Source organism: Rattus norvegicus, chromosome 2 (genome assembly GCF_021556685.1).
Source record: "Rattus norvegicus strain SHRSP/BbbUtx chromosome 2, alternate assembly SHRSP_T2T, whole genome shotgun sequence".
NCBI lineage: Eukaryota > Metazoa > Chordata > Mammalia > Rodentia > Muridae > Rattus > Rattus norvegicus.
In genome coordinates, this window is record NC_141535.1 from 187885183 (window position 1) to 187904356 (window position 19174).

Below are 19174 nucleotides of genomic sequence, written 5' to 3' on the forward strand. Positions count from 1 at the left end.
TCATGCAGCCCAGGCTGGTCTAGAACTCACTTTGTAGCTGAGGCTGACCTAGGACTTATTATAAACCTATCTACAAATTCAGTTTTGCATCAGCCTCTGAGTTCTGAGATTCTGCGTGTGTACCACTCTCCATGTCAGGTGAAGTTCCCTTTTATCTTTATGTCTCAACATTATATGTGGTTTCTATCAGTGCTTTAGCTTGGTGCTGAGCAATGGCGGTCCTCCTGAGAGACCTCTCATAGTCTAGGCATAGTCTCATCTGTTCTGACAATCCTTTCGTTGTCTGAAGTCTTGGAACAATGGCATCGAGGTCAGAGCAGGGTCATGGTGGTCTGGCACCTACTTACAATATTTTGCAAGACCTTTTCTGTGTTCCTGCTGGGTCAGGTCTTTGGGCCGTGGAAGGCTCCGAGTTGGTTCTCTATCACACAGTGTGGCAGTGACTTTCCCATCCAGTTCTGAAGGGAAAAGGTACTGAGTATTAAACTGGGTAAGATCACCTAGTGATACCCTCCTTCGTATACAGATCAGGAGACTGTGGCTCCAAGAGGTTCAACAAGTCCCTGGTGTTTGATAGGGAGAGAGGAACAGAACTCAAGCCCCAATCAGGAGGGTGGGAGCCAGATTGCCTGCCTCTCTCGAGTGTCATCAGAGGGTAGGTGGTGCTGGGGAAGTAAGCTGGGAAGATATTGGTTTCTCAGATCCTGGTTAAATTTATGCACAGGTGGGAAGACCCAATGACAGAGGCAGAGCAGCATCTAGAAAACAACACTAGGCTTGGAGCAGGGAGCCCTGACTTCCTTAGTCAGTTACAGCAGCCACAGCTCTTCTCTGGAGTGAGCTGAGCATCCTCATGGCTGCTTTCAGACACAAGGGACCTCACAGAGCCTTTTCTACAATATGCTATGAGCAATGTCTGATGCCCACAGCACAAATCAATCCCTTACCCTCTGCACAGACAAGCAAGCCTTGATGTCCTTTTTAAGTAGCTTGATTTTTCAAAACGATTATGAATTCAGCAAACAAGCCCAGATTAGACTGAGGCCGGGGTTCTCTGTATACCGCTGACAAGCCTTGAGAACAGGGCAGGCCACTGCTCTCTTGGTATTGGATTTCTTTGATTTTCCTTTTTAAGGCTTATTTATTCTTTTTTTAAAATTATGTGTAGGGGTGTGTGTCTGTGTGGGAGTGTGCAGATGGGTGCAGAGGCCTTTTGCAGACCAGACTCATCAGATCCTCTGGAGCTGGAGTTCCAGATGGTTGTGAGCTGCCTGGCATGGGTGCTAAGAACTGAGCCAGGGGGCTGGAGAGATGGCTCAGTGCTTAAGAGCACTGACTGAGGTCTTGATTTTAATTCCCAGCAACCACATGGTGGCTCACAACCATCTGAATGGGATCTGATGTCCTCTTCTGGTGTGGCTGAAGACAGCTGCAGTATACTATTATAAATAAAATAAATAAATCTTAAAAAAGAAAAAGGACTAATCCAGGTGTCTGGAAGAGCAGCCAGGTGTTCTTGTTCTTAACCACTCAGCCATCCCTCTAGTCCCCAGCACTGGGCTTCTTAACTGTGCCTGGGAGAAGCCTGCCCTGTGTTGCCCACAGGTCTTCGGTTAGCCTCTCCTGTGATGATCTCAGAAAGAATTGCTATAAACTATTCTATCACTGTAAGCTATTTTTCCCGAATTTGCCTATGTTAAAACCTGATTTCAGTACCTTCAGTTCCACAGGAGAAAGACAAAGGGGGAGGGGGAGGCTCCTCGGTGCATGCTGGGAGGTGGGGATAACATGCGCTTCGGGGACATGGGTTTATGTGGCCATCGGTTGTGACCTAAATTCAAATCTTTTCTGCAAGGATAGAAATCTAGCATCTTTCCGGAGAGGAGAGGATGGTAGAGGTCATCTACAACACAAAGAGATAAAAAGGAGAGGAAAAACAGAACCAAGCGACGGTGAGGACATCGGACAGCAAATGGCAGTTTGCAGACGACAGGATTCTGTGGATTTTAATAACGTGGACATAAAAGAAGATTTTGTTTGCACACAGGGAGGGGTTCTGCTCTTGCTTTGACAAAGCTCAATGTGGGTCCATTCTAAAGTTATCACTCGATAACTTTAGTGCTTTTTTACTATCGATAAGGTTAATTACTGGTAAACAGCACTATTGCTTCATGATTTCAACAGGTCATTACGGCTTCAGGCAAGAAGGTATAAGAGCTGCAGGAATCTCGCCTGGGACCACTCAAGCTGAAGAAGGCAGGGTTCTCGGAGTCTTGGTTCCAATCAGGTAATCTTCCCTGTAGCGCTGACAGAGGGCTTTCTATGAACGCCTGTTAACTCTTTGCTACCTAGTGGGTCAGAAACGACAAGTCCGTCGCTCTGGCTGGGGAGTTTGTGACAGTAATGTTTGATTTAAATTGTTTATTTTTCCAAATTCATCAATATTAATTGTTGTGCAGGTACGCATGCGTGTATGTGTGCGTGCATGCATGCGCCCTTGCGTGCGTGAAGAGTAGACATTAAGGAACAGCTTTGTGGAGTTGGTGTTTGCTTCCCATCTTTACATGGGTCCCAGGGATGGAACTAGGTCACCAGGCTTGCACAGCAAGCCCCCTTTACCCTCTGAACCCTTTGCTCAGCCCTGGGTTGTGTATTTTCTTTCCGCTCTATTGAAAGAGAGTTAGTTGGCTTTGGCCGCCAGTAGTGCTGGGTTCTGTGGTGGCTGTGGAACTGGTCGCTGTGAAACTTAGGGAAGGTTGATGACCTCCTGAGGGCATTTGCCCTCCTGAGCCATCAGTATTTGAGATTTTATTATTTTTTTTAATCATAGAGCATTGTTAAATAAGAACTCAATAAATTTGTCATTTATCATAGTTATTTTTTTAAGACTACTATTGCTTCGAACTTTGATAAGCATGGCTAAGAATGGCAGGCCTGTGAGTGGCTATGCTAACCTTATACCATAGTAGTAGCTTCTGTTCCTCACAGAAATTCCAACGATTGTAAGGAGAGCATGTGTAGGACAAAGGCAGTTTTAAAAACGGAGCATCACTTCTGTAAAGAGGCCGCTAAGAGATCCAACGAGGCCCAGAGCTCAGCACTTGTTGGCAAACGGGCAGGGACTACGTCGAGGAGGCAGAAAGAAGTAGAGCTTTTGGGGGTCCTGTTGGACACCCAAAATTGTAGGGGTACAATTGTCTGTCTCCCCTCAGAATGGAAAAAAACATAAATGAGAGAAAAATATGAACTGAGACACACCATTAGTGACTTCGCTGGGAGGCTTAAATATACAAAAAAACAGCCTCACAAATCATCAAAAAGAAGAGAACCCAACAAATAGAAAAATGTACAAAGCTATAAACTGATAAATCACAAGAGAAATGTTAAAAAGTATATAATTTTTACTTATATAACTTATAAGTAGATAAAAATTATATCGTTTGTGCTCCACTTCATTGGTAGCTTTTAGATAGGGGCAAAAACGTTCTTTTTAAAAACTGAGTCCACAGCACTTTTTGACAAACTTGAGCATCATGGGATATGAGGGCAATGGTGTTGAGGTCTACCAAAGGAGTGGGCAGCTAAGTCTTCAGAAGACAGCGGGCTTACTCTGCGAATGCAGCAGGACACATGAGTTCATACCAAACGGAAAAGCAACCAGACAAAGAACTGCTGCTGCGGCTGCAAGAGCGCTCTCTGCGGCCAGTCTGTGTCCGAGAAGTGGCCTGGTACAAGACAGGGTAATCTGGTTTGTGTAAGACAATACCTCAGTACCTAGGATGCTGTCTGCAGGCGCCTGCCCCAAACTGCTTATCTCTGGGAGATGGATCACTTCATATCTCCTGGTCTGTGTTGATGTTTGAATGATTTTTAAGTTTTTTGATAATGAAAAGAGAGACTAGCAAAGCTTCTTTCTTTTTTCTTTAAGTGATATAAACAAGGCTAAGAGTCAGATTTGGTGAACAGCTGGTGTGTGAGCTAATGACGCCCAGTCGTTGTAATGATGCCCACTTTCTAATCTATAACTGTATTTGGGCCATCTGTTTACCTTCAATGTTAAAAAATTATCTCAGTGCTGGAACCACTTCATTTCATTTTCTGGACTTCAGAAGGCCTAGTATCACCTGGGAGGAAATGTGCCCAGGTCGCCCTCTGCTGACGGCCCTGGAGATAGCCAGGAATTCTGGGTAGTTCGGGAACTCTCTGACCACTCAGGACTTCTCCGACTGCTCTGGCATTGGTCTAGAAGGGTTTGCAGGGAAAAGTAAAATCCCATAGTGTCAGTAATCCTTACACTAAACTTAAGATTGAAAACTTTGCTGTAAAACGTTAATCTACCTGAAAATAGTTTGATGTGGTAGCTAAGTTCCAGTATCCTTCTCGTTGGTTCAAATTGCAGGTCTAGGAGAATCCAGGGGGGAAAAAGGAAAAAGAAAAAGCTGGAATAGGCCGCAAGGACCTTGAAATCAAAGCGTCGAAGTATTGTCTCCATCAAAAGAGGAAGATGGCTTCCAAATGCGTGAGGCTACTCCTTCTGCTGAGCTGGGTAGCTGGCCCTGAAGTCCTGAGTGGTAAGTTCAGTCAGTTATTGGAAGGCAGCCACAGGCGGTGAGCACACAGCACACACAGTATGCTGTCCACTCACCCGCTCAGGAATTCCAGGAAAGAATATCAAGATGAAAATGCAAAATCTTGCGACAGTCAGACAAGAGCCAGTCCAAGATGGTTGGAAGCCACACTTAAGTCAAGGATTGCAGAATCAAGTTTTCGAGTTTGTTGTGAGCAGTGGAGAGCCTGTTTAAAGAACCAGACAGGCCTCAGGCTGTCTGTAGCTCATAGCTATAATCACAATGTCCAAACATTTACACACTGTTGTCTTATTTGAGCATATTACAAAGTCCTGTTTACCAGGGACCGGCAGAGCTATTTGCAGAGAAAGTATACTCATAGGCCAATATAAGGACAGGGAGTGTGCCAGAGAGCTATGAAATCTCCACAGAGAAAGCAGGGCGAGGAAAGGTTGAGTGTGCTGAGAAAAATCACCAGAGTATGTGGAATGGGAAGATATGAAATGTGAGGTCCTCTGAGGTAACTGCTCTGCTGAATCTGTGAGTAAAGCGAGGGCAGAGAGTGACAGGCTTGCCAAAAGTCACACTGATGCCCCAGCTCCTAGGCTTGGTCGCCTCCCATAGTAGCCTGTACCCTCACTGGGAGTTAGAGGTAGCAGGACCTTCAAGCAACCAGCTTTGCTTGTTTGAAAATTAGTTCTGTTGAGAGAAGAGGCCAGCAAAAGATCCACTGAGGCCTAAAAGTTCTTGAATGGACTTTGCCAAGAGGATGAATTAATTCAAGGAAGCTTGGAGAGAGGTGGAGACAGGTGGAACTTTTTGGGCATCGGCTGAAGGCTGTGGTCCCCATAGCCTACCCTCCACTTGGCCTTGTATGATACTCACTGCCCCTAACCCCACTCCTGCCCCCAGCCATCAGTTCTCTCTCCACATATGGCTGCTCGGGACCCAGGGGATTCAACCACCGCTCTGCACGCTGCAAGAATGTAGAGAACACTGGGAACTTCCCCCAGTCCCTGCCGCCTTACGGTCATGTCTGTATGCTCCTGGGGGTGGGGGGCTGCCCTGACCTCTGGCTTCCCTGAAGGGCTTGACACTGACCCTGGCTATATTCTGGAGAATGAGATAAGACTCTCCAACCCCTTCCCAGGACTTCACTAATCTCTTTGGGTCTCTCCCCAGGAGGAGAATAGAGCCAAAACATATAGCACAGGCCCTTCCATGGCTCTTTTCCAGACAGATCTTCCTCCCAGCTGTAGAAAACCTTTTTGTTTATTGCTGCATTCCTGAGAATTGTGCCTAAGACAGATCCCATATATTCTTTGCACAAAAGATTATGGAAAAAACTCTAATCTTGTACTTAAAGTAGATGGGGAGAGCTTAGAAATGGTCTTTCTTTCTTTCAACAGAGGCTGATGGCCAAGATCATAGCTCTGTTGTCTGCTCAATGGCTCCTTGCCCTGGCCTGTAGCTGCCTGGGGCTCAGTGAAGAGAAACAGAGAAACATTTAGAGACAATGGAAACTGCATCTGGCTAATATTTTCAGAAATACTCCACTTTGTTATCATAATAATGGTGCGGGTTTCTCATAGCTATAATTCTAGCTGAGTCTGGTATTGCATGGACTGGAATCCTAGCTACTCAGAAGAGTGCAGCATGACTTAGGATTCCTGACTGACCTGCCTGGGCTGCACAGGGTGCAAGGCCAGTCTTGAGAGCTTAAATGGACTCTGTCTCAGGTTTAAAAAAGAAAAGAAAAAAAAGGTAGGGAGGGGACATAGGGCTAACCTGCAGATTACAGTTCTGTGGCAGGGTCTTTCCACCACGAACCAGACCAATTCCCAGTATCACACAAGAAAGCTATAGTTCTAACCAGCTGTCGTTTATTCAACAACTACTATGTGCTGGGCGGCTTGCTAACCACTGTGTTTGCATTAGGTATTCATTATCCCACTAGCTCTCCAAGCAATCCTGTGGGAAAGTGTGTGTCCGTTCAGCATGCAGAGAGGAAGCCAGAGTTGTATGAGGTTAGGAGAGTAGACAGACCACTAGAGGTGGAGAGCCCGAGTGCTAGGACCTGTCCCTTCTTGTCACCATGTGCAGCAATGAGGAGCCGTAACCCCTTTGGTAGAGATGCGGTAGATCCTAGGCTGCTGAGAACACAGCGGGTCCTCACAGGTCCCACCCGCTCCACTCCTGTCTCGTGGCCTCAGTAGATTTCCCTGTCTGTACCATGAGTACCCATTCCCATCTGTCTGCGACAGTCTGGCTGTTAAGTAGGACAGCCTGAACAGATATGAGTGGCTTGCAGGTTTTCGTTTTTGTTTTTTAAACATAGCTTGAGCATGACTAAGTTGGCCGGAGCCCCAACTCAGAGCCACACTGTCTAGATCGTAGCTTATCTTTTTCTTATTTGCTGTGGGAGTGTGAGACGCAACAACTTCTTTCTGCTTTGTTTCCTCACGGTGGTAATATCAGGGACTACTTAATGGGGCTGGGTGGGTTCTAGAGTATAGTAAACTGTCCAGAGCAGAACCTGGTACCAAGGAATGCTGCAGCCTAAATGTGTGGCTCACTAGGAGGCACAGCAGCGCCTGGCCTCAGTTGGAAGCCTTTCTAATTGTTCCCACCAGGGGGCGCATGACGATAGCTGCAAAAATGCACCGCTAAGGTCAGAAAGAACAATGGAGAAAAGCAGAGGGGAGGAAAGAACTGAGGAGGAGGGGCAAAAGTGGCACACAAAGGCATGGAAAAGGCAAAAGAGACAGGCGAATTGAAAAGGCAGAGCACCATCCCATGGGCTGAGAGCTTGGGTTGAATAAAAAGAAAAAAAATGAGTTGAGTGTCAATATCTGACTGTGGTTGTGGACTAGAGGCAGAGCATAACCGCCGCTACCTCATGTTCCTGCTGCCTCGGCCTTCCTGCTACAAACCAAATAAACCCTCTTCTCCCCCAGTTGCGTTTGTCAGGTATCTGTTCACAGCCATGAGAAAAAGATAATAGCTTTCCTTCCATTTCTTAACTCAATGATTATCCTTCACTCACAGATCCAATCACACATGCAATGGATCTAAACCTGTAAGAAGCATTGCGTTGCAAATCAGCTGAGGTTGGTGCCTGAGAGGACGCATCTAGAGAGGGCACCGAGACCCAGCTGAGAAAGCGTCTCGGGTGCTAAGGAGCTGGTGGCAAGGCTCAGTTGGCAGAGGGTGTGCCTAGCATGCATGGCTTTGACCTCCCCCTGCTTTGTAAAACCGAGAAAGAGTCAATGCCTGTAATCTCAGCATGAGGAAGGTGTGAGTAGGAGAGTCTGAAGTTCAAAGTCATCCTCAGCCACTTTGTGAGTTCAAGGCCAGTCTGGGCTGCCTTGTCTCAAAGGGGAATAAAAAGGAAGGGGTTGGGGGGACAGAGAGAGGAAGGAGCTGAGGGGGGAAGGAGAAAGAGAAAGAAGGAGAAGAGAGAAAGAAAATGGAAAGAATGAGAGATATAGAAATGGATGGATGGATAGGTAGATTGATTGATTGATCAATCGATCGATTGAGGAGAAGAGACAGAACCTAAGGAGCAGGAGTCTATCTGAAATCAGGATGAAGGCCCTGGAGATTTACAGCAGCAATGAAACAGAACGGAGAGGACTGCAGTAAACAGTGCCGTGGGAAAGATCAACACTTAAACAGCGCTAGTCTGTGCACCGTGTCACTGTGGAAGTGCTCTGTGCTGGTCTACAGTGTAGCTGTGCAGTCGCATTGTCACAGGGCTCGGGATGCCGGCCTGGTAGCCCCTTGGCCATCAGCTCCTCTTCACTTCTCTTCAACTCTTCTTTATCGGTGTCCGACTTCAGGGGCACAGCATTTATCAGCTGACCAGTAAGACATCAGAACTTCAATTCCTGCCCCCTGCTTCTGCCCATGCCTTTCCTCTAAAATATAAAAATTCCCCTCCCCTCACGATGGATGCACAACCCACCCATGGCCACATTCCAGCTAAGTTGCTATTTTGCCCTCCACTTTCCCAAATGATTCTTTCTACCGATAATGCCCCTGACTCCTACTTTATGTCTCTGTCTACTCAACAAAGCCTGGCTGTGTCGTTCTACCAGTTGCTTGAGTATGTCCACTGCAGTTACACATCCTGATCTAGTGAAATGGCAGCAGCTGATTAGCATTGAGGTCTCAGAGCACACAGGGCCAAAACTCCAATGGCTACGAGACCTCCTTAATTTTTTCTTTGACAGCTGGGCCACAGCAATATTTGGGTTTCTTAACATTCCTGTTGGTTCAGAGTGTTCAGTAGTCCCCGAAAGCTTGATGTCCCCATTCCCAGTAAATAGGCCCCTGGGGAAAAGGTCCTTTGATGAAGGCTGGGAGAAGAGCAATAACAAAGATTTTTTTTATTTTGTATTACCTCTCTCTCTCTCTCTCTCTCTCTCTCTGTGTGTGTGTGTGTGTGTGTCTGTCTGTCTGTCTGTCTCTCCCTGTCTCTACCTCTGTCTCTGTCTCTCTGTTTCTCTCTGTCTCTGCCTGTTCCTTTGTGTGTGTATGTTTTGCGACAAATCTCATGTAGCCCAGGCTACCCTAAAACTCACGATGTAGCCAAGGATGGCTTTCAATTCCTGATTCTTTTACTTCATAATCTGAGTTAGGATCACAGACATGAACCATTTTAGGAATCAAACCCAGAGCTTTATGCATGCAAGGCAGGCATTGTTCTGTCAACTTATGTAGATCCTGAGCTCTACACAGCACACATTTTAGCAGCTCAGCGGGGTCCTTCCGAAAGAGACTCTTCCCTTTATTCAAGGTGTTCTCATGGCACTGACAGTTTTTGGCATCACAATCTGTAACTGCCTTTTGTTTCTGTACAGATATCTTGAGACCCAGCTGTGCTTCTGGATGGTTCAACTATAGGTCCCACTGTTATGGGTACTTCCGGAAGCTAAGAAACTGGTCTCATGCTGAGGTAAGAAAGGGGCCAGCTAGAGCCCCAGATCATTTAACTTAAATTTAAGGGTTCTTCCTGGACGTTTAGGAGCAGTCTCATGGTTGAAGAGAAGATCTATGATTATTGATGATGTAAGTACTGTGTTCAGATCTTCAGTAAACTGCAAGGACACAGAGTGAGTAGGGAGTAGCCATGACTTCCAGAAAGCTATAAATACACAGATCAAAGGAGCAGAAAGAGGTAAGGTTCTTGTGCAAAAAATAACAGAATTCCCCTATGAGACTTGCCAGAGAGAGTGATGTGCAAACATCTGAAACAGGTCTCCAGGGTGCCAGATGAAATGCAAAGAAATAGAAAAAGAAAAAAGAGGTGGCCTCATTTGACCCAACCCACATATGCCTGAATTTTATTCTTTCCAGCTATACTAAGACATATCCAAATATCCAGTCCAAGAAAGCGAAGAATTCATATTGGTGTCTCTCTAGCTTGTGGCTGATTAATACAGACAAACAGAATGTGGTATGTCACAATTGTGATTGGTTGATACACAGTGTAGATCCAGGCCTATAGCAGTCTCAAGTCTGTGACTCAAAACCAGGGTGAAGGATCCACCAGGTGACAGCTAATACGTTATCCAGCTGTGCTCTCTGACATCCAGAACTGTGAGAGGACAGGGCCTGGGAGAGTGTGCCTACAATCCTAGCTTTTGGGAGCTGAGGCAGGGTGATTATGAATCCTTTGAGGCCAGCCTTGGCTACATGGGGATGCTTTCTCTCAACAAATAAGAGAAGTGTGAGAGGATGCATGGTTGAGACATCAAAGCAGAAAATGTCATTGCAGCGTAAGCAAAAATGATCTCCTTTTAATTAGGCCAAGAGAAGTAGCAGAGATAATCCAAGGAACAAAATGTCTTGAGTGGGGTCCTGAATAACTAGGGGTGGGGGGACAGAGAGGGCGAGAGGAAAGAGCAAGAACACTAGAGGGAGATCGAGAGACACCAGATTCTGTAATTATGAGGAAATTGTGCTTCAGAGAAATGAAGTGACTTTTGAAGGTCACCACCCTTCGGCCCTAAATTTCCTGCAAGCTGCCTCTTCTGAGAGCCAACATTGTGGCTTTCTGTCTTCTATGGAACAGAAATTCCAGTTTCTGGAGTTGGGGGATAGATATATCCTGCTTGGCACACCAGGGCTCCAAGGAGAGAGCTGTACGCTCACGGCATCATTAATGCGACCTCTCCTTGCAGCTGGAATGCCAGTCATATGGAAACGGATCCCATCTGGCATCTGTGTTGAATCCAAAGGAAGCCAGCGTCATATCAAAGTACATAACTGGCTATCAGAGAAGCCTGCCTGTGTGGATTGGCCTGCATGACCCACAGAAGGTAACCCCAGGTTTGGCTCACAAAGCCTCTTGGGAAACCAGGATGCTAACTTATTCATGAGAAGGTAGCCTCCTGGTCTACAAACAGGACTCGAGGAGTTGCCCCTCAGCCATGCGCCTCCAATGATAAAAGCCAAACTGAAGGTCAGCGATCCCATTCTTGCCCTCAGTGGAAGAAATAATTAAATAGCTCCATTTTGTGAAACTACCCCTGGATCCTTCAGACACAAAATTACCAATTTTCTAAAACCTTTTCAAAAAAGAGAAAGACAGAGGGAAGAGAGAAAGGATACAAGTCAATAATCTAGAAGGTTCAGATTAATTTATGGCCATTAGGTCTTGATTAAAGGGAAACATTTTCAGCTGACCTTTTCCTTAGACTCTGCCATTTTTTCATTGTTCTTAATTCTTTCCTCTGGATCCTTGTTGTCCTCACCATCAGCTCGTGACTATATATACATTACACATACATATATACATACCTATATATATACATATATATTCATATGAATATATATGCATATATAGTCAGTTATTTGCTTTAAATGGTGTTTGCTTGACTTTCACTATTTTTACTTTTAAAATATTTTTACATTTTTATTTTCTATGTATGTGTGTGTGCCTGCAAGCATGTATGTGCCTGGTGCCTGAGGAGGCCAGAAGAAGGCATCAGGTGCCCTGGAACTGGGGTAACACAGTTGAGAGCTGCCATGTGTGTGCTGGGAACCAAGCCCAGGGCCCTCAGTAAAGCAAGTACTTCCAACAGCTGAGTTGTCTCTCCAGCCCCTCCTCTTTCTGAGACAGTCTCACTACATAGCTTTGGCTGACCTAGAACTCCCCATACAGAGCAGGCTGGCCTCAAACTCACAGAGATGGTCCTGCTTCTGCCTCCCCAGTGCTAGGGTTAATGGCGTGTGCCAACGCACCTGGCCAGATTTTTCATTTTTATTTATTTCCTTTGTTGTCAATCAAAACTCTGCATCTGGAGACAAGCCGTATATTTACATCTATTTCTGTGAGATACTTTTAATTTTTTTTTACATGTGTGACTGTGAGACACAAATGACAAACAAATCTTCTAAAGCCGTACCCCATCTCTAATACTTAAAGACATGAAAACTAAAATGGTATCATTTGACTCAGGTTATCAACATTTTTATTTGTACAATGAATAATATCTTGAAGCTATAGAGAAACTGTCCCGGTGCCTGGTCAGTGAGGCTGTAAGTTTGTACAAGTGGACAGTGCTTGGAAAGTACTTGGCCAGAGAGTATTGGTAACTGCAAAACAGTGACATACTCTGACCTGTTCATTCTGGTTTTAGAATATATTATAAGGAATTGATATTGAGAACACAGAGTGATCCTCAACAAAATTAGACCTAGCAGTGTTTTTCACAGTAATTGGAAATGAGAAAGATACTCGGTAGTCAATAGGAGACTGTTAAGGTGGCCTATAGCACATCCTTATGTTAAGGGAGGGCTTAGAAAGCAACATGGAAGATGGACATATATTTTAAAGAGTGCAGTACTTTTAAGTGCATTGATAACCATATTTCATCAGAAGTAAATATGCTAAAAGATTAGTGATGTTTTCCTCCATCCCTGAATGGAGGAGTAGCTTCCCTGACTTTGGCTCTTCATACATTTCTATACGTTGCCCCTGAGACACCCCATTTCACTGGGCTGAGGGTTGTGGGCAGGCGAGCTGGCTGAGCTGCACAGTCCTCTGTTTTCTGTTGTTGCAGAATGCATCATGGCAGTGGATTGATGGGTCTACAAACCAGTACAGACCCTGGAGCCCCAGGACAAAAAGTGAAGCCAGGCACTGCACTGAGATGAACCCCAAGGATAGTAAGTCCCCTGCACACCTTCCCTCTCTGCAAGCTGCAGCTCCATCCTTTAACCTATTAGGAGCAAATGGGGTGTCCTTGTCCTCCTTCCCAACCCCCCTTCCATCCATCAACACTGCCCTGCAGGACGGTGGCTTCAACACATTCTGTCAACCCTCATTCTTCTGTACCCACTCTGAAGTCTCTGCCGAATCAATGTACCAGAGGAGGAACTTTTTAACAATGGAGGGAGTCATGAGCACACACACTATGACAAAGGCCATCAGAGGCAAAAGTCTGAAGAAGGGAATCTCTTAGGCCAGCAGATCCCAGACTGCTGCTATGAAAGGCAAGTTAGCCAGAACACAGATAAGCCTATGGGTACAAGCTACTAAACAAGGCTGCCCACCCAAGTTAAAGGGAAACTCTGAATACTTAGCACTATCCAAACCCACAACAAGCTGCCCTAGGAAGCGATGAGAAGCCTACCACCAGAGTCAACCAAAAATGTGGGCGCTTGTTTTTCAGTGTAGTAGAAATGTGCTTAGAAGAGAGACTCAGAGCCACAAAGATCACCTGAAGAGCATTCCAAAAGAACAGATTCTAGGGTCTCTCAGACCTATGGAATGAGACACTCCATATCTGCCTTTTAGCCCACCAGCTTTGGGGAAGAGGTTGACCAGATGTTTCCCTCAGTCCCTCTTATCCTCAAAGCTCTCCAGCCCTTTCCTGTCAGCAGAATCCCCCACAGAAGGAGCCTATAGCCAGTCTGTAGAACTGGGAGCCTGGGTCTTTTTAGTCCATTCCTTTCATCTTGTTTCACTTCAGCTCAGAGCAGTCAGAACACAGGCTGCAGACACAAAGCAACCTAAAGATGGGGGCTGAGGAGAATGCGCATGGAAGTGTGCTTGATGTGCAGGCATGAAGACCCGAGTTTGAATCCCAGAACCCTCATAAAGCTGGACAAGGTAGTGTGTGCGCGTGTGCGCGTGTGTGCATGCATGTGTGTGCGTGTGCGTGCGTGTGTGCGTGTGTGCGTGCGTGTGCGTGTGTGTGTGCGTGCGTGTGCGTGTGTGTGCATGCGTGTGTGCGCATGTGTGCGTGTGTGCGTGTGTGAGTGTGTGCGCATGTGTGCGTGTGCGTGCGTGTGTGCACGTGTGTGTGTGCGTGTGTGTGCGTGCATGCATGCGTGTGTGTGCGTGTGCGTGCGTGTGTGAGTGTGTGCGCGTGTGTGCGTGTGCGTGTGTGTGCGTGCGTGCATGCGTGTGTGTGCATGTGCGTGCATGTGTGCGTGTGTGTGTGTATAATCTCAGCACTTCTACAGAACGATGGAAGGTGGAGATGCTCGAAGTCCAGCCACGTACTGAGGGTAGGGGTCAGGGGGAGAACATAAATTTAGGTAATTAAGTAAAAACCCCAGAGAAAGTAAGAAGGCTAGTGAGAAGGTGTTTAAGGCTGGTGACGGGTTTAAAGGGAAATCTTCACAAGCCTCACCAGAGCCATTTTATATATGCAGATGGATTTTACCTGTGTGCAGCTGTGCACGACCTCTGCTCTCTGTTGCAGGATCCATTCCTGTTTCCTTTCTTTTTAGGAAGAACTTCCTGGTATTTTGTTCCTTGTGTCCCTTTGTCATCTCTTGGGACTCTCTACACCACAATCTAACTGCTTTGTGACCCACTATTTCACTTTGGGATTTTATATTTGAATAGGTCTGTAATCACAAGGCTTAGAAGGCAGCGGCTAGCCTGGACTACAGAGTGAGTTCAAGGCTAGTTTGGGCAAGGTAATGAGACCCCATTTTATAATAAAAAGTAAGACAAGAGTTGAGAATATAGCTCAGCAGTGGAGCTCTTAGCTAGCACATGTGTGGGCCTGGGTTCAACCTTCAGGGCTGCAAGAAAAAAAAAAGAATGAAAGAAAGAAGAAAAGTCATACTCAGTCTGGCTTGGGGTCAAGGGCAGGAGCTCCGTCCTGAATGACCTTGAGAAATGCAGCATCTTCATCTGACTGAGCTATCTGACTGGCGCAGACGTCTTCCTTCTCTGTGCCTCAGGGCGAGAGCAGGATGTCTACCACCTCAATATTCTCCCAACACCTTCCTGTACAGGCTGAGCTCACCGCCCAGGTTTGGGGTGCCCTCACCCTCCATTCCCAGCACGTTCCCCCTCTGGTGTTGTGAGAGGAAGGTGAGCAGTAAGAGATTAGAATGATACCCACCGATGAGAAAACTGTTCTTGGTCACCTGAAGCTGCTCTTCCAGACCTTTTTGGGGTCCAGTGAACGTACCAAAGGTCCCTATACAGCAACTTGTCAGGTCAGGTCAGCCTAAGTTCCAGATCAATCTTATGGAGACATTTTCTCAGTTGAGGCCCCCTCTTCTCTTATGACTCTGGCACAACCTTCCTAATGCTGTGATCCTCACATTGTGGCGACCCTCCTACCATAAAATTATTTTGTTGCTACTTCATAACTAATTTTGCTACTGTTATGAATCGTCATGTGAATGTCTGTATTTTCTGATGGTCTTAGGTGACCCCTGTGAAAGGGTCATTCAAAACTCACAGGTTGAGAACTGCTTCCACTTGTATAGTTGATATAAAATGAGTTGGTACAGCAGTTACCCAGCACCCACATCAGGCAGTTCACAACCTCCTGTAACTCCAGCTCCAGGCACTTGATGCCCTCTTCTGGCCTACAGAGGCACCCACACACATGTGCACACACATGTGCACGCACACACACACACACACACATATAAAAATAAGACATGTCTTAAAAAGCTTGTGTTAGTTAGGGATCCCCAGAGAACAAGAAATGGGGGAAGGAGAGAGATGGGGAGGGTGTGCTAGAGACTATTGCAAGAGTTGATGTGGAGAGATCGAGTCCAAAGCAATCAGAGGCAGCATTTTCTGGCTCAAGAGACTCTTTCTCTTAAGGCCTTTGTCATATTAGACACCCACATGATGTAGAGCGGCCTGCTTTACTCAATGTCTGTTGAGTTGAGTGTCAGCAATAGCTACAAAATACCTGCCGAGCAACATCTAGACAGGTAGGCAGCTAGCAACTGCTGGACATCTGGATTAAACAATATCATATCCTGCCCATGTTGACATGAAATAATCACCCTTGGCCCTTGTCCAGGACTTCAATAAAAACCACACGGATAATTCTGGTAAACTCAGTGCTGAACTAGCTTGGTTTAAATGTCTGTTTCTTTTCTTGCAGAATTTTTAACTTGGAACAAAAATGGATGCACCAAGCGCCAACACTTCCTGTGCAAGTACAGGCCATAGAGCAAGAATCAGGCATCTACCAGCTTCGTACAAGCTCTTTCCACTTCCCTCTCACCTGGTGGCTGATCTAATCATTATCCCAGAGAGTAAACACAGCAGCAAACATTGATGAGGCCTCCAGTGCACTGACTATCAAGCCCGGCTTAGCATGGTGGGACAGTGGCTTCTGGTCTCAGAGTTTAGCATGATGGGACAGTGGCTTCCCGTCTCAGAGAATAGCATGGTGAAGCAGTAGCTTCTGCTCTAAGAGATTAGCATGGTAGGGCAGTAGCTTTCTGTCTTGGAGTTCAGCATGGTGGGACAACAGCTTCTGGTCTCTGAGCTTAGAATGGTGGGATAGTGGCTTCTGGTCTCAGTGTTCACTCTATAATCCTTTCTGGTACTTCTCTTCCCTCTCATTGTCTCAAAGAATGCTAGAAATGTGTTTTCTTGACCACTGTGTCTCTGTCAAACCAGTAAAGTTTTGGAGCCAAGAAACAGCCATAAGTGAGCTTCTGTCCCCTTCAGCCTCTGTAACCTCTGACCTCCCTCTGTCATCCACACATGACTTCTTGCTGTTCCTCTGTTTGCCATGGGATGTTCATCAATCAAGTCCCTGCCTGTCTAAAATGGATCCCTGCCTCCTGTATCCCCCACAGCACTTGGTTTGAGCAGAAGAGATAATGGTGTGCCTCCAGGCTCAGAGCAAGGTTGAGTGAGTGGATGATGTTTAATTATGAGTTCTTCTGGGCCTATGGGGGGAATTGATAGTCACAAACGGTACAGCAGACTGACCTGAAGAACTTGTGGCTTGCCTCTTCTCTGCCATTAACAAACTCTGTGGCCTTGCTCAGTTCTCTGTGCCCAGAGTTTGGGATCCCTTATAGCGTGTTTGCTCCAACAAGGAGGCAATCAAACCATAAAACATGTGCACCTCCATTCCCCAGGTGGCAGTAGGAGAAGTAAATAGGACTTGCTGGCCATTAAGAAGGGTTACTTTGGTGTGAACATGACCATGTCTGTCAGAAGGGAAAGTGCCTAAAAAGAAAGTCTTTGGGGCCTGGCCACACAGTCAGAATAGGTGGATGGTCATGTGCTTTATGGCCAAGCAGTGAACACAGTTTGCTGCCATGGTCTGAGGATGCTCTTTTATACCCAGAGCCATCTTTGGGCTGGCTGAAGGGAAACTGAAGGAAGGCTTAGGGAGGAAAGGGCTAATGGATGGAACCCTTCTTTCTGTTCTCAAAGAGGAAAACATCAGTAACCATGTATTGCTCCTCTGAGGCCTGTCAACCACTAAATAAGCTGTAGTGGTGAGATTTCAGAGGAGGTCACAGGCAGATACAGAAGGTCATTTTCACTGAAATGCCAATCACCCACTCCAAAGAGGGATCTGGACGGATCACTGCCGGGAAGTAAAAGCAGGAGATTCCCGGGTAGAGATGATAGTTAAATTGAGAGTGAAGGCTGATGGCAGTCACACAGAGCCTAAGCGGCAGACCCTGCATCATCGCAGTGAGAAGTAGACTGTAAAGAAGTCACAGACACTAAGAGAAGCCCTATTGTTTCTGGAAAAGAACCAGGGCCCACTTTCCCTCCTAATTCATTTATTTCTCCATGACTGCAAAAGAAAAAGGAAAAAAAATCCAGACAGTAACTGGTAAAACTATATTCTATAAACACATGAAAAGCTCTTAAAATGGGTTTGAATTAGTTCAGTGAGGGGAACCACCGCCAATTTGGGGCAGTGTTTGTGAATGACAGCAAAGCACCCGCCCTGAAATTGCTGCAGTACTAGGAACCGGCATGCCCTCGGGTGCACGTGACGGACATTCTTCTGCATAGACAAATGGCTCTCGTTGGTTAGAAGGGAGGCTGGTCCACAGTTGACTCTAGAGCTGGACTGATCTGCCCTTATGCATACAAAATTTCAGTAATTCTTAGGAAGTCACGTAGGTATGCCGTCCCACAAATCTCTAGGAATACATGCTGGGAACCAAGAACCAGGCTGTCATCTTTTCTCAGGGATTTGGGGATTGAATTCAGATCTGTGAAAAAGTGAGGAATGGGGTCTGGTTACTATGGAAGTCCCATGCATGAGCTGTCATAACTGCTCAAATACTGTGGCAAGTTCTAATCTAACTGCCTCTAAAGAGTGTGGGAAGACAGAGGCAGGAGAAATCTTGGTCTTCAGAGAGCTCTGTGCACGAGCCTAGCTCCTAGAGATGGTCTAGACACAAGACGATGAAGGAAACGCTGCGTGCTAGCATTCTGTTGTGTGACAAAAACTACCCGAGAAAACCAAGTTGAAATGCGGAAAGATGTGATTTGGTTCATGGCTTTGGTCTATGGTCACATGGTCCCTTGTGTGGGCCCGTCACAAGGCAGAACATCATGTCAAGAGCATGTGGCAAAGCGAAGCTGCTTAACTCGTATGGCTGGAAAGGGCTTGCTTTTCCTAAAAAGCTGGAGACCCAGCTGCTCTGTTCTATGGTTTGGATATGAAATATCTCATCGAAGGCTCATGTGTTAAATGAGCTGGTAGATTTAATATCCAAGACATTATGAATGGCAAATCCCTTGATATTTGACAGCAATACAGGGAAGTGAGAGTTAGCTGGAAGTAGGTCCCTGGAGAAATGCCTTTGTAAGTCTTGACCCTCGTCCCCACCCTCTGCTTCCAGCCACCATGATGTGAGTAATCTGCTTCTCTGTCTATCACTTTCCACCATGATGGAGATCCACCACTTACTACAGCTCAGAATCAAAGAACCAGACAACCTCACACTGAAACCTCTGCTCCAGGGAGCTGTCAGACGGGGTACTTTTAAGATGATTTCTTCCCAGTATTTGTCACAGTGATTTGAACAACAACAAAAAAACCCAACTGCTAACATACTATGAATCCATAAATGGACTGATTAATTTATGAAGTCAGAGCCCTCATGATCCACAGCCCATAGGCCCCATTTCAGAACACTAGGGCCTAAGGCTTCAAAACTCGTGTTTGTGGATATGATTTAATCATAACAGATACATGCTGAACATTCATTCGGAAACATCAATGTGCACCTAGTCACTGAGTTACTATGTACAAAAGAGTTTAAGTAAAGAGCTTGAGGTCTCTCCCAGAAGCCATGTGTAGCCAGGTGAAGTGTAGATGAGTATCAGTGTG

The 19174-nt window shown here is 46.1% G+C and overlaps 1 protein-coding gene across 2 annotated transcripts; it reads left to right on the forward strand.

The window, feature by feature from the left end:
- The first annotated feature begins 2240 nt into the window (after nucleotides 1-2240).
- Nucleotides 2241-16501, forward strand: Reg4 (regenerating family member 4). 2 transcript variants are annotated; one of them, NM_001004096.2, is given in 6 exon segments: nucleotides 2241-2287; nucleotides 4400-4571; nucleotides 9434-9528; nucleotides 10757-10894; nucleotides 12641-12746; nucleotides 15953-16501. In NM_001004096.2, coding segments are annotated over 5 exon segments (474 nt in total). In that variant the 5' UTR covers nucleotides 2241-2287; nucleotides 4400-4504; the 3' UTR covers nucleotides 16021-16501.
- The last annotated feature ends 2673 nt before the right edge of the window (nucleotides 16502-19174 follow it).

Coding starts and splice junctions, on each gene's coding strand:
- Reg4 (XM_087629629.1), top strand. CDS start 4,505: ATGGCTTCCAAATGCGTGAGGCTACTCCTTCTGCTGAGCTGGGTAGCT. Junction 4,572..9,433: donor TGGCCCTGAAGTCCTGAGTG/GTAAGTTCAGTC, acceptor GTTTCTGTACAG/ATATCTTGAGACCCAGCTGT. Junction 9,529..10,756: donor GAAACTGGTCTCATGCTGAG/GTAAGAAAGGGG, acceptor CTCTCCTTGCAG/CTGGAATGCCAGTCATATGG.